Source organism: Drosophila nasuta, chromosome 3 (assembly GCF_023558535.2).
Source record: "Drosophila nasuta strain 15112-1781.00 chromosome 3, ASM2355853v1, whole genome shotgun sequence".
Classification (NCBI taxonomy): Eukaryota; Metazoa; Arthropoda; class Insecta; order Diptera; family Drosophilidae; genus Drosophila; species Drosophila nasuta.
The window spans coordinates 19,829,015-19,844,527 of NC_083457.1; the positions used below are offsets into that span (position 1 = coordinate 19,829,015).

Below are 15,513 nucleotides of genomic sequence, written 5' to 3' on the forward strand. Positions count from 1 at the left end.
AAATTGAATATAAATTTCTAAATATTCTTACTCATATTATATATCACTGACTACTTACGTATATCATAGTCCTTTTCTGTGTATCGTCCAATAAATGGTACACTGGGGTAAACGCGTTGAGCTTCCTTGATAAACAAGTCCAAGTACTTCATATCGGCGATTTCCTGGAAAGTCGCGTCGCGGTGCATTTCATTGCCCATCACTGCTTGCTGCTCCTCATACAATTTGCGCTTTGAATACAAAAAAACTATAGCATACTTTTAGGCAGTGCAAGTAATTATTCGACTTACTTGTTCTTCGGGGAACCGAGAGAGCAAGTAGCCAGCAAAGGCTACACCCGATGTGGTAGTATCGTGACCCTCAAACATAAAGGTGGAAACCTCCTCGTAGATCTCCTGCTGTGTCAAGGGGCGACCATCAATCGTGGATGAAAGCAACACGTCCATGAAGACCATTTTCTTGCGTGAAAACTCATCGCCCTCGATTTTCTTGGCGGTGCCTGTGCGATGGGCCTCAATGCGCTTCTCAATGATTTCGTTGGTAAAATTCTGCAGAATCTTAAGAGTCTTGGAATTTTCCTCGTAGTCAGGGGCGAAACGATAGAGCGTCTCCGATCGCTTCAGAGGGTTAAAGGCTCTCATATTAAGGTTGTAGCACATACTAAATAATAAGTTGGTTAATTTCAAACTTTAGACGTTGAAATTTAATACGTTACTCACTCCTTAAATGCCTTCACTACACTTGAGTCGTGTTGTCCCATAGCATTGATGGGCACTCCCATGGCGGTCTCACAGATCACATCCAGTGTCAAATAGTGTGTTTCATTTTGAAAATCGAAAATACTATCGCCGGCTGAAACCTTCTTCAGTTGTTTAATAAATTTGGTCGAGTTCTCATTCATGACTGTGTGGAAGTCTTGAAGAATGTTGAAATGAAATGAGGGCGTTATCATTTTGCGATGCTTGTGCCATTTGCTGCCAGTTCCAGTTAGTAATCCAGTTCCAAGCCATGGATGCAGCATGTCATAAATATCCGATTTAGTAATCAATGTGTTGCTGCTCAATATATACTGAAAGATAAACAACATGTTTAAATTGCACAGATCAATATTTCTTTAAGACTTACCTCCAAATGTTTGGGGTTGCAAATAAAAACATTGGCATAATATCCAACCCAAAAGCGGAAGTTATCTTTATCGTAAGTATACCACCAATCGAAGAAAGTATTCAGAATTTCTGTGATGATTAATAAACCAAAATATTATTATTTTTTCAACTTATTCACTCTTATCTGCATTTTCAAGAAAACCAAGTATATTATTTTGAAGTGCATTATGTGATATCGCAGTAGTAATTTTATTATCTTCGAGTCTGTACAAATTGTATATGCAATCATTTCTGATTATATGTTATTTCGCCACTATCACAATTTCTGAGAGGCAAGTCTACAATTTTATTTTGCTTGCGTGTTTTCACTACTCTAATCAGTTGCGAACAAAAATTAATCTTAACCTAGTTATCAGAGTACTTATAGCGCTATCAGCTTTAATTGCGGGTGGTATTTTTTCTGTATTTTAATTTAGTGTTATACTTTCGGGTATTGTATTTGATGCCAATCAATTAATGCTTTAATCCGAATTGCATTTAAACTGATGTAATTCCACAATCCTCATCAGCTCTAATACAATTCGAGAAAATGCAAAACGATTCACATTATTTATTTGTTCTTTTTTGATAGTTTTCAATTTGTTTGTTTTTATTTTGATGCAATTACCGGTTGGATTTTTGCCCACTTGATGTGCATTCCCAATTACAGGCAATGTTGGCGGGCCTCTTATTTTATTTAGCACACGTTTTTTATTAGCCACTCTCAGTTCGAAATATAAAAACAATAACACTGGCAATGCCAGTATGGCATACAAAATAAACCACATTTCAACCACACGCTGCGATACACTCCGAAATTAAAAATAAAACTCGTTCCGTCCGCACCGAACGAGGTTCCGACTGACAATGCGACTAGCTTCCAGACGGCGCAGAACTTAAATACGGCATCATCGTCTACACATTTACAGATTAGAGTTACTTTAAAAAACTCGAGGGTTTCAACAAATCACAATGACTCGGCAGAAAAACAAGAGAACGTATATCGCCAAACTTAGACGAGATTTTTGTTTCATCTGCATGAATAGTTATAATGATAAATAAAATATATCTTATGGTGGTCTGCAAATACACTGAAAACGAGTTCTAATTTGTTTTAGTATCCCCCCAGACAGAGGATTGCACTTGAACTATGATTCTACTGATAAAACAAGCAGAACAAAGTACAAAGATTTCGATGGTGCACTTTGATGTCTGTAAACACAAATAATAAAACAATATTTTTGATTTTATTTCACAATAATTGATCTTAAACGCAGGCGATTTTACTTTTAAAACATAGTGCAATTTAAAATGAAAATACATTGATTATACCTGCTACAGAAGAGTATTATAAGTTTGTAACTACAAAACAATGTATGTAACAGGCAGAGGGAGGCATCTTCGACCATTAACTATATATGTACATACATATGTATAATCTGGATTAGCGTCATTAGCGTAGACAATGTAGACATGATTGTCGTCTGTCTGTCTGTTCGTGTGAATACCTGTACATCTCAGAGACTACAAGAGATAGAGTTATATATATATAATTATAATTGATAGAGTTGTTGCTCGTAAATTTGAGACATGCCCACTTCCACCCCAGTAAATCGAAAAAATCGAATAGCAAGCGAGATTTTAAAGTTAGAAATTGATGGTACATATAATAGTAACTACATTTATTTGTTTATTATTCCTTATTTGGTTGTGATCAGATACAAATTTTAAAAGTTATATAAAATATCGAATAAGGCACAAAGCAGTTGCTGCATTCAAGCTTTAGTTGATTTGATTGACAATCTAGTATATTCTGTACTCTATGGTTTATTTTTATTGTAGAGTATATCGATATACCAATTTAAACATATGGTTTATTTTTGCATATTTACGGTATATGAATTTGGTATTTTTCAAGAATAATAACAGAATTTTTTGTTTTCATAGGTTGCGGGTATCTCACAGTCGAGCCCCCTTAATTGTAGATTTCTTATTTGTTTTTTGTTGTGCCAGAAACATGTTTCATGTGAACCTTGATCGTCTGTTAAATATTTTATTTTTTTTTAAGTAATCGATTAGACTTGTATTAGGTCATATAATAATGACTCGTCATAAATAAAAACATTCTTCTGTCCAATCTTTTCTACCTGTTGTTGAATACATAAACCTGAATTGTAGTCGATTTTTACAATATAACATTATTACATTATTATTTTTTAATAGTACTTAAGGAAAACAATTATAGAGTGATTTGTTTATTATATAAATAGAATGTACATTTTTAATGCCATCTATAGACAAATTGACATTTTTTGTGTAATGTGGGTGGAAATTGAAAACAATCTTAATCTACGTAAGTATGTATATTCAAAACTTATTGTGTCTGACACTAATCGTATTTTTTGAAATCAAATGTAAGTATTTTATATTTACATGTATATTTCTTACACACATTGTTGTACGGGTTATACAATTATTAACTCAACTGAATTGATTTTCATTGCTTGCATGGTTGTGCATTTGAATACCAATTCAATTACGTTGAATAATCCCTAGTTTTAATTGAGGTATAGTTTTACTGTAGAATACAAAATATGGAAATTATTTGATATACCGGTATGTATACAAATTAGCCAATCGAATGCATTGAAATGGTGTTTTATCAAACGCTGAGTCCATTATATTGAGTGTTGGTTGAAGCACTGTGAAATTGAGAACGTGCTAACAAACAAAACAAGCAAAACATAAACAAAAGTTGCTAAACGAATAATTTACAACCAGTCTGCTCTCTTATACGGGAGTCTGTTAATCATTAAGAGAGTAAACGTTATACGACTCTCTCTCTTCTACGTCTCATACCTGAGTATAATTTTTGATTAGCATGCATATTCCCAAACAAGTTTTGTGCACAGCATACGCTCTTGTCAAGAAGTGTTTTGAGGAGTCGATGTAGTTAGGTTATTTATGAATATACAAATTTTAGATGTTCTTAGTTGATGATTATACAGTTAAATAGTATAGTTAACACATAGAAATATAAGTAAAATGTAATTGAACATATACTTAAACCTATTGTTTTCTTAGATATCAGATTTATTAAGTAGTTGAACTAATAAAGTACCATAAAAACATTTTCTAGGGAAAACTCATTTAGGACAAACCTAATATACATTTAAATAAACCTAAGAAGTACAATTCAATTAATTTCGTTTATGATTCTTATGCGAATTTTTCAATGAAAAGAATAAATAAAAATATTTTTTGCAAAACTTAATTGCCCGTTTGTGTAAAACAACAAGAGAGTTGCGCGGCATCTACGCTATGGCATCTCTTCGACCATTGAAGAGTATAATTTATTAATGTTAACTGGACAAACTAAGATAACATTTTTCGGTAGCGCCTAAAAGTATACAATGATTGCATGAAATTGTGGTTTTGATCATGGATTAGTCGAGCGGATGTCATATGCCCAAATAATTTTATTTGTTCATTTATTTTCGATTCCCAACTAATACAATTAAGTTAAGTATTATTTTCTTTGAAATGTTGTTACTTCTTTTTTAACTATTACATTTAATCTAATCCAAGAACATACATAATTTGCTTTTAATAATACTTACTAATTGAATTGAAATCGATAACTTGCATCTTATATTATTTTTATTCACTTTTAATTTTAAAATTGTTGATTTAGGTCACCCTATTTAGTTTTGACTCACAGACTTTTGAAGTTGTTTAACAATCTGATAACAATTATCTGGCCAGGAGTGTACTTTAAACTTCCACGTCATAATCTTAATTCACGGTGAGTCAATTGACAATTTAATTAGCCAATTCCCTAACTAGCTAGCACAACTACCAATTCAAGTGCCATAATTGAACATGCAATTAGGAATGATTATATTTACAACCAATGATAAGTGTTGCCGGTTTATTGCATTACAAATTAATTTTAGATCGACATACTTATTTTGTGCATATTATATCTTCATAGAGTAGCTAAGTGTAATATAGATAGCAGCTTATCAATGATGTTATCGCTGGTTTGACCACGAAATTTGGCAATAACTCAAGACATTTCGTGTGAGTCGATCAGTTACCAAACCTTTCGCAAATTGAACGGACACTAATTCTAAATCGCGAAACAAGAAATTATTCACTCAACTGCGTAGTATATAACAATAGTCATAGAAATGTTCCTGGTTGCAGTGGCCATTATTTTGGCCACCCTTTTGGTGTTTAAGGGTGTGCGGATATTCAATTACTTGGATCACATGGCTGGTATTATGGAAATGATACCGGGTCCGACGCCATATCCATTTGTCGGTAATCTCTTTCAGTTTGGACTCAAGCCAGCTGGTGAGTAGATAACCAACAACCTATATTTATGAACTATTTAGACAAGTGCATCAGAAGTACTTCTACTCTGCTCAAGACGAACCAAAATTGCAATTTATAAATTCAAGGAAAGTAAATCTTTTTAAATGCCGTTGCCGTTTCGTTTTCAGCTGAAGAAAAAAAACGCATATTATTCATTGCACTGAATTTCATATTCAAAGAAAAATGCCAAAATGCAGCCAGAGCCGTATTTATTCTCTGTACAAGATTATCTTGAAATTTCCATCAGATATCAGTGCTTCTTTTTATGCGGCAGATTTCCCTCCAGACAATCGACGGTCCCCAATTGCAATTCGAGGAATAATTTTAGTGCTGTTTTCTTACTCGAGACTGCTGAGTAATCATTCCAAATGCACAATAGACCGAATAGAAATGATGCACAACAATTGATAGTTTTGCCATGCTTGGATAGCATTGAACGCCTCAGTGCGTAGCCATTGTACTTCAACTCAATCTCTCAGTTCTAACTTGATGATACTTTCATTGCGATTTAATAGATGCTTGATGCAGTCATTGTGCGATGGCAGCTTTTGCTCATTTGCCTTTATATTTTTTCCAATATTTTATGCAATATTCCAATATTTTATGCATCGCTAAAGATGCGAGTGCTGAAAAATATACAGAGTTTAAAGTTTAGTAAAGTACATCTAAAGAAATTTAATAAATTACTATTATTACTTAGTATATGTCAATACATGTTTACATATTTAACAGAATACCCAAAGAAAATCTTGCAGTATTGCCGAAAATATGATTTTCAAGGCTATCGTTCGCTGGTGTTATTGCAATACCACATGATACTCAGTGATCCAGCTGAAATTCAGGTAAGTCAACCAGTTCGAAATTGAAAACTTGAATATAAATTTATTGCCCTTTGACCAGAATATGTTGTCCAGCTCTTCACTTCTCTACAAGGAGCACTTGTACTCCTTCCTTCGACCCTGGCTGGGCGATGGTCTGCTCACCAGCTCCGGCGCCCGTTGGCTGAAGCACCAGAAGCTCTATGTTCCTGCCTTCGAAAGGTCCGCAATCGAAGGTTATTTGCGTGTGGTGCATCGGACAAGCGAGAGATTTGTGAAGAAGCTCGACCAACAGGCGGACACACTGCAGCCCTTCGATGCCCAGGTGCTGGTTGCCAAGTGTACCCTGGATATTGTGTGTGGTAGGTGGAGCCTGTTGCCTGTTGCCTTTTGCCAGCTTGAAAAAAACTTTAAGCATTTGTCATGGATATTGTTTTTTTTTTGTCGTTTTCCCTTTTTCCATCCCTACTCGTATGGTTAGACCACAGAGAGCGGGCCTAATGCCGTTGCACTCGTTTATTTTTGTAATTTATTACGACCATTTTATAAATAAGATTTATTGCCTAGAATATGGCTACAAGTACCAGAGATTGTGCGGTCACAAAGTTTCACAGCGCCCAAAATATGAGCATCTTTAAGGGAGCGTTTTCAAGGAAGCATTTCGAATATGCTAAACAGCAATGTACATTCAAAATTCTGCCAAGCTTTTTACATAATTGTAATGAAGAAGTGGCACAACACAGAACAAGATTTAAGAATCTCACAGCTTGTTATTTTTCTACTTACACTCTTGGTAGACATATTGTAAGAAAACTTTGTGTAAAAAACTCAATCATTGATCAACCTTAACTTATCAAATATTATGAAAACATTTGTTAGCATAAACAGAGCATAAATGTAAAGTAGAACAACAAGATTTAAGACCCCAATGGTTTAATTTTCTATTCTTAAATTATATTTGATGTAAGATATGCACATGCAAAATCGAAATCATTCATTATTGTTTGATTTTGAAATTATTTAAATAACTTTTCATAAGTTGATGTAAAAAAGAGTACATACTATAGATGCTCTTTCAATGAGAAATATTTACAATGCCAAATGTAATCTTTTAATCCTTCTAGAAAATGCAACAGGCTTGGCCAGCAACTCGCTGAATGACGAGCCCTCAAATTTGCACAGTGCAATCGAAGAGTAAGTGATTTGGATTGTTAACCACACTCCCAATATTTGCTTTATTAACATTTTGCTCCATATGACAGTCTCTGTGATGTGGTGCAGAAGCGCACTTTCAGCATTGTAAAGCGTTTCGATGCGCTTTTCCGACTGACTCCGTACTATTTGAAACAGCGTCGGGCATTGCAACTACTTAGAAATGAGGTTAAGAGGGTAAGTATCAGCTGAATGGATTGCTTGATAATCTTATGAATTATTTACGATTCTTGCATTAGATCATTGAACAACGCAGTCATCAATTAGCAAAAGCTAATGCGAAGCCCAATAACAGCGAGCCTATCAATAAACCCTTCCTCGATATTTTATTGGGTGCCAAGCTCGATGGACGTGCGCTGAAGGAGCGAGAAATTGTCGAAGAACTTTCTACATTTATATTTACGGTAAGTTTTCAGTGTAATGGAATGAAATGAATCATTGCAATATTTTCCTGTTTATTATTGTAGGGGCATGATACCATAGCCTCTGCAATCTCCTTCGCCGTCTATACTCTCTCTCGCCATCCACACATTCAACAAAAAGTCTATGAGGAACAAGTGCGCATATTTGGCAAAGATCTGAGTTGTGAATCAGATATTGAACGATTACAGAAAATGCACTATTTGGAGCTGGTTATTCGTGAGACTTTGCGCCTGTTCCCAGCTGTGCCAATCATAGCGCGAACCAATCGCAAAGCAATTGACATCAGTAAGTATTTTGGAGGATTTATCGAATGTTCGAATTCTTATTGAACCTCATTCTTCTCTAGATGGTACCAAAGTGGCTAAGCGTACCACAGTGATGATGTGCCTTCTTGCAATGGGCTACAACGAGCGTTACTTTGAAGAGCCTTGTGTCTTTCGACCTGAACGCTTCGAAGATGCTGAAAAGAACACGGGCATCGATGCATTCAAGAGTGTGCCATTTAGCGCTGGACCCAGACGTTGCATTGGTAAGAAAAGTTGAATTCATTTTTGATTAACATTTTTTAACAACCACTTTAATTTTACAGCCGAGAAGTTTGCCATGTATGAGGTGCAGGCGATTCTTTCTCAGTTAGTGCGTCACTTTGAAATACTGCCCCCAGTGGATAATTTGCCGCCTGGCATCAATGACCATACACGCATCGATTGTGTGCCGGAGACTGAATACGATCCTATATTTAATATACGTGTTACTCTTAAATCGGAGAACGGTATTCAAATAAGACTTAAGAAACGATTGTAAATTTTTTGATATTTATTAAAGATCCCACTTAAGAAATTGTATTTGGTTGTCTTTCCTATTAGGTGGAAGGGTATTATAACTTTGTGCATCCAAGAATTGTATGTAACAGGGAGAAGGAGGCATCTCCTAAAAAGTATATACTATAATAACTATAGTCTTTACGATTTTTAAACAATTTGGTTTCAATCAAATTTCAAAAGTCATTAACGAAATATTTTTGGGCAAAAAAGCTTACTTACTATTGGTCTACTTTAACTGACAATCTGATATATTTTTCACTATATGGTAAATTTATAATTTAGTACTATATAAACATAGCATTTTTATATATGTATTTTAGGATTATTCCTTGTTTATTCTTGTATTATTTAAAGATTATCACCTTAATCTTAAGGAAATATAATATAATAAAGCCACGCCGTAAATTAAACAAAAACTAGTGAAGAATAAAAAAAAAAGAAACGTTTGTGTTATGGTCGCTTTTGGAGTCGAACTAAAACTCCTGTCATGGACTTGAGCGTTACGGCCACTTGGAGTTTCACTTCTTGCGGTCCAGGTCGATAGCGAGGATTGAAGATTTGAGCTATGGTCTGCTTCGACAAAGGAGCAGGCAGAATTTGAAATTTGCGAAGTAATTTAGACAGCGTCACTTTAAGCTCAAGCAGCGCAAACTTTTGACCTAAAGTAAATGAAAATTATATGAACAAGTTTCATTTTTAATTTAGATATATGTATGTATGTATGTAAATATGTACCTATACAGTTCCTGGGTCCGGCACTGAAGGGCACATTGTCGAAGGCACTTGCTTTGGAGCGTTTGTCAACCTCGAAGCGTTCGGGTTGAAATTCAAAAGGCGCATCAAAACTGTGGGGACTATGTCCGATTGACAAAATGGGCAATGCAATTGTCGTCCCTTTCGGAAAGTATTTATCCACTAGTAGTTGAATATTAACAATTAATAAAAATTTTGTATTGCAATTTCATTAAAACTTACAAATTACAGTCGAATTCCGAATAAAGCGAAAAATATATGGCACACTAGGAAAAAGTCGCAATGTCTCCTTGATCACCAGCTCCAGATACTTCATCTCTTGCACTTCATCGTATGTGGGATGACGTGTTTTATCATCCCCAAAGATTTTCAGTTGCTCCTCATATGCCTTTTGTTGAGTCTCGGGCGTTAATGCCATGCACAAAATGGCAAATGTTATCGCCGAGGCTGTGGTATCGTGACCCTATAGAAAAACGTGAGAAAGTTTTATTATAGGTGCGTTATGTAAACATCCATTGAACTTTTTTTTTTAAATAATTATTTTCGGGTAATAAAATATAAAAGATGAAACTTATTTTACATATTTAGCTATGTGAATGATATTACTTACCTCAAACATAAATGTTGAAACTTCTTCAAAAATGTCTTGGAATGACATTGGTTTACCTTCCACCTCGGCGGTCAGAAGATTGTCAAGGAATGCCATTTTAGGACGCTTGGAATCGAAGACATCAGCATTACTTTTTAACGACGCTTGATAACTTGAAGAATTAATAAATAGGCGACGCTCTTCAATAATCTACAAATTTAAAAAGGCCTAATATATAATTTTCTTATTGAAAGCAAAACAAGTAAAAAAGTTACAGTCAAGTGTGCTCGACTGTAAGATACCCTCTACCGATATTGGGAAAATTCAAAACTGTACGGTATTAATCTTAAAGTATATCAACAAAATATATATTGAAAAATACCTGGGACTATATTTGGTACATTGACATAGTACTACATTTAATATATACCATAGAGTACAAAATATACCACATTGTCAGCCAAAGTGAGGACTTTGCACATTCGAATACAAATACATTTTTAGGAATCCGTAATAACATAGTTATAATTGTTATTACGCTTGCTACTTGTTTTCGCCAAATTTGAGTGATAAATGAGAGTAACAAACACTTGAAACAACTTTGAAAAATTGTATCGCAATTTCTTATAATTTCTGAGATCTCTGTAGGTGCTCATGCAGACGAACGGACACGCATACAGACCGATAGACAGACGTATGTATATGACTATATCATCTCAGTTGTTCACGCTGATCAAGAATATATGTATGTATATACATATATACTTTATGGGTAGGGGGTATAAACAAAGTTGTTCAAGTATACTTACTCAATGGGAGTTAATTAATAATATATGTAAAATAATATGCGAAATCGTAAAACTTTGCCATATTTTTACCTTTGCAAACTCTTCACGTAAAGTGGCCAGAGCTTCCTGCTGCTGTTTGTATAATGGGGTCATTTTGAAGAAGAAGTCAATGCGCTTCACAACGGCAAATGCACGTTCGGGAATAACGTTGCAGAGGATACTTATGGCTTCAACTATCGGCGAAGGTTTCCCCTCAATGCTGTTAACCCGAAAGCCCATTGCAGTCTCTATAAGAATATCAAATTGAGGGGAAAAACGTGTTGTGAATTAGGTTAACAGTGCTTACCACAAATAACGTCAATAGTATTCCTCGTGACCAGTTCTTGAATATCGATCATCTGATTGTGAGCTGTAGCAGATTCTTTTTCCAGCAGCGTCATAAAGCGACCAGTTGTCTCATTAATAACATGCAGAAAGTCCTTAAGGATTCTAAAATGGAATGAAGGCGTTATCAGCTTCCGACGTACGGCCCATTGATGATCATTTGAAGTGAGAAGTCCTCTGCCCAGCCAGGGATACAGCAAGTTATAAGGATCTTCTTTATATGCCAAAGTGGTACTACTTAGCACATGCTGCATTAAAAAAAAAATACAATTAATTAATCTACTGACAAACTTTTCATTTTTTGATAACTCAGGTAAAGTGGTTATGTATAACTACAAAATTTTTAGCAATTGTAATATTCTAAATGATGTTTGTTAATAATGAATGTGAGAAGATTTTAGTATAATTTCAGTATTATTTGGTTATAAATTCCTGCAAAAAAATAATATAAACAGAAAGATATTACAACCATAACTAAACTTTTATTTATTTTATTTATCAAGCATACTAAAAATTGTATGAATAGGTAATTGCCTAACATACATATTGAATCTTGTTATGTATGACTTCTTTTTTTCAAATCGTGTGTTTGTCAAAAAATAAAAAGTCTTATTAATTAAATAAATGATTTTTAAAAATTATTTTGATTTTTTGAAAATTCATCCTCATAGCGAATTATGTATATTGTGTAAACATTTATTCTCTTTTGTCGATTGGGTGGTGGTAATAGTTCAGATACATAGTGAATAAATAACGGAGTCAGTCAGAATGAGCAACTATAGACAAAGATACTTTGCGTTCACTTACCTCAAGATACTTGGTTTCCATTATTAACACATAAGGCAGTGGTCCAGCCCAAAGACGCATGTTTTTGTAATCGTACTGTTCACCCCATTTTAATAGTGTTCTCAAATAAGCTGTTTTATAAAAAGAAAAACATAAAAATAAATAAATAAAACATATTTTGATATGTTGTGATATATTTTGAATAGTTAAATATGGGTCATTGTATTAAGAATTAAGAAATTATTTCTTGCACGGTCGCAATAATATTCGTATTTATAATTTGATTGAAAAAAAATCTAGTATAATAGTATAAAATTTAATTTGTAAAGCAAAGTTATTCATATTATTTCATTCATTTAACATTTAGGGAAAAAATATCATAAGGTCATACAAAATTCAGAAAAATCACTGTTATAATACCACAGAAAGACAATGCCTAATGAATATTTGACAAAGTGTATTGTGAATAACTTGAAACAGTTTCTCCTGCACAATTATTTCCATAAAAATACATTCTTTTGAATGCATTTTGCCGTTAAATGTTCAAGCAAATATTCAATAAAGCGAGTGTAGTGAAATGCAAATGAAATGAAATAATGAATTGATCAGGTTTTAGAATAACACCTTAGCAAAATCGTATACATTATTTATTACCATGATATCATTTCTTGTATCCCGTCGCATTCCATATTTTATTGCCAGCAATTTGTGCATCTTTAATTTAAAGTGCTATTGACATTGTCAATTTGATTTCTAAATCAATTGAAAAGATCTTAAATATTCCACTTTATAATATAAATTACTTAAATTGAAAAATAATGACACAAATGCTATTTAAAGAGTTTGCAATTTGAGTTTATTCTCGAAAGACTTAAAAACTATTCTTCACCATCGTTATTCCAAAGATAAGTCCAAGTCCATTCAAAGGGATCAATCAATGTTTAATGATCATAGGTCTCTGCTGGGGGATGAGATGCGATCCATTCAAGAGCCCTCTGGATCTCCACTGGGATTGGGGGTGGAGTTGGCAGATGGGCACCACTTGGCTGGTAACCGTTCTCATCAGCCACATAGGTGAGCTGGATGTGCTCGCCTTCGGGTGAGATCCAGCCATAATCACCGTGGATGTTGCCATGCACATCACCGTTCCTTGACTCACTGATGTGGTTGCTTGTCTCTAAGACGGTGCTGAAGCCATCGGCGCGGACATCATCGGAACGGTTCAAGGTCTCGGCGTGCACATCATCGCCACTGGCATGGGAGACGGCAACATGGGCGACATCGACCACTTTTGGGACCACTTTCCTAGCACCAATTGATCCACCCAAGGAGCGAAGAGCACTGTTCGAAAGTGGTGAGGAGAAAGCGATGCCGAAAAGGGCGACGAAGATCAACTGTAAACAGATCCCCAGTTAGCCACTAGAAATTCCTTGAGCTGGGACTAGATACTTACAGCCTTGAACATTTTTGGTTGTGCAGTTAGAGAACGTTGAGAGCAAACGATGACTGATGTCGAACACTTTTCGTGCTGTGGCTTTTATACAGTCAACTCTGTGTTTGGACACAATAAAAGATGTGTCTGCTCGGAGACTCTGAGACCAGTTCGTGCGCATCGCACAATTATTATGGCTATGAGTTATGGGTCTAACAGACGCTCCCACTAATTTTTTTATTTTGTGTTAAAGTTATTGAATTACTGCCATAATATTGATATGAATGCTAAAGTGCATTATTGTGAACTGGTTGCCAAAAACCGCGCCCATTTGTCACTAAGTCATCTACTTAGTGGAATCAAGTTATTGAACAGCTTCGAAATTAGACCAAACCGAGTCAAATGACAATTTGTTAAATTAATGACGTCATAAGTTAATCGCTTATTTTTGCTCAATACCAAAACTTGTTTCACTCAATCACTAAATTTTAAATACTATATATCACATCAATGAAATATTGATTAATACTGCAAAGTATGCAACAATAAAATTTTTTAAAATCGAACTGATCATATAAAAATTAGCAAATAAATTATTCACATCATTTTATATAATATTCAATCACATCAATGAAATATTGATTAATACTGAAAAGTATGCAATAATAAAATATTAAGAAATCGAATTGTTTTCTAGAATATAATAATATAGTAACGTTATAATAATATTATTATATATTATGTATTTGAAAGAATAACTTAAGTGGTCTAGCTAGTTTATAAAAGCAGTTTTCAGTCGTCTTTATAGAGCACTAAAATTGAAGTTCTATTTCAAAATGCACCTCTTTAAAGTGTTCTCTAATCAAATTGCAACAATTCAAGCTATCAAGAACATATTTCATGTATATTAATGTTCAATCAAACTGAGTAATTTGAAACTCCGATAGACCTGTCACCACATTGCATTTTATTTCAGAATTTACCTAACCGTACTTGAAGTGCAAACGAGTTTGGTGAAGATGCAAAACCTGCAAAACCTAAATGTAAATTATATACAATTTGGGGAAAGGTTCTAACTCTCTACATATGTATAGATACTTGACTACCTGAGAAAGAAGTATAAAAAGCCAGCTGTTGCTAAGTCAGATCATCAGTAAACGTTCGTTCCCCGATCTACAACTGCACAATATCCAAAATGTTCAAATTCGTAAGTACACGATTCGAAGCAAAGATCTCTCAGTGGCTAATTATTTGACTCCGATTCCAGTTGATGATCTGCGCTATTGTTGGCCTGGCCGCAGCCTACCCAGGTGTCTTACCCGGTGGGGATGTTCATGCCGATGTCGTCTCTCGCAGTGAGGATGTGCGCCCAGATGGCTTTGAGTCCAAGTTGGAGACCACCAATGGCATCAATGACCAGCGCTCGGGTGATGTTCATGGCAACATCAAGGGAAGCTTCAGCTACATCTCCCCCGAGGGCGAGCATGTTCAGATCACTTATGTAGCTGATGAGAATGGTTTCCAGCCATCTGGTGATGTGCTGCCCACTCCACCCCCAATTCCAGTTGAAATCCAGAAGGCCCTTGATTGGATCGCAGGTCACCCATCTCTGGAGAAGCACTAAATCAGTCAGTGACTCAGTCAATTGTTGAACCAAATCCGCTTGACCCTGGACAACTAGTATACTTCAAAGTCGAAAATATTTAATTTTTTGTATGATTTTAAAAATATATGCAGCAAATTGCTAAGGCAATCATTAAATTATTGTTTTATCAGAAAAGAGAAAGTCAGTTTGGGGTAACTTGATGATCAATAATGTGGAGTAGTTAACTGTATAACAGTGTTAAAACTTAGGAACTAAAATAGCCAGTAAGAGTTGAAGAATACCATTTGAATGCCAATCTAACATATAATCGATGTCAATGAAAAAAATAAATTCATGTTTGAGGTTTCTAGTCTTAATAATTATGGCAAACAAT

The 15,513-nt window shown here is 34.7% G+C and overlaps 4 protein-coding genes across 4 annotated transcripts in view; 2 read left to right on the top strand and 2 right to left on the bottom strand.

Annotated features, from left to right (window-relative positions):
• The window catches only part of LOC132793957 (uncharacterized), a 55,581-nt gene that overhangs the window by 479 nt on the left and 39,589 nt on the right, over positions 1-15,513 (bottom strand). Inside the window, exons 2-13 of the mRNA XM_060804138.1 lie at positions 12,124-12,233; positions 11,279-11,564; positions 11,023-11,219; positions 10,166-10,354; positions 9,778-10,018; positions 9,538-9,717; positions 9,254-9,461; positions 1,774-1,961; positions 1,126-1,235; positions 720-1,069; positions 291-660; positions 59-230 (exon numbers count right to left, since the gene is read on the bottom strand). Of these exons, the coding sequence (XP_060660121.1) occupies positions 59-230; positions 291-660; positions 720-1,069; positions 1,126-1,235; positions 1,774-1,961; positions 9,254-9,461; positions 9,538-9,717; positions 9,778-10,018; positions 10,166-10,354; positions 11,023-11,219; positions 11,279-11,564; positions 12,124-12,233 (2,601 nt within the window). The remainder of the gene's footprint in view (positions 1-58; positions 231-290; positions 661-719; positions 1,070-1,125; positions 1,236-1,773; positions 1,962-9,253; positions 9,462-9,537; positions 9,718-9,777; positions 10,019-10,165; positions 10,355-11,022; positions 11,220-11,278; positions 11,565-12,123; positions 12,234-15,513) is intronic.
• On the top strand, positions 5,232-8,823 carry LOC132788387 (probable cytochrome P450 4ad1). The gene is made up of 9 exons (XM_060795809.1): positions 5,232-5,504; positions 6,258-6,367; positions 6,426-6,705; positions 7,468-7,537; positions 7,606-7,732; positions 7,795-7,959; positions 8,023-8,263; positions 8,325-8,507; positions 8,568-8,823. Exons 1-9 carry the CDS (start codon positions 5,339-5,341, stop codon positions 8,780-8,782), a joined length of 1,557 nt encoding a protein of 518 aa, XP_060651792.1. The 5' UTR covers positions 5,232-5,338; the 3' UTR covers positions 8,783-8,823.
• Positions 12,936-13,665, bottom strand: LOC132788400 (larval cuticle protein 2-like). Its single transcript, XM_060795821.1, has 2 exons — positions 13,556-13,665; positions 12,936-13,496 (listed from the first exon to the last, which is right to left on the bottom strand). Exons 1-2 carry the CDS (start codon positions 13,565-13,567, stop codon positions 13,044-13,046), a joined length of 465 nt encoding a protein of 154 aa, XP_060651804.1. The 5' UTR covers positions 13,568-13,665; the 3' UTR covers positions 12,936-13,043.
• LOC132788409 (larval cuticle protein 2-like) lies at positions 14,634-15,295 on the top strand. Its single transcript, XM_060795831.1, has 2 exons — positions 14,634-14,741; positions 14,802-15,295. The coding sequence occupies exons 1-2, from the start codon at positions 14,730-14,732 to the stop codon at positions 15,156-15,158; spliced, it is 369 nt and encodes a 122-aa protein (XP_060651814.1). The 5' UTR covers positions 14,634-14,729; the 3' UTR covers positions 15,159-15,295.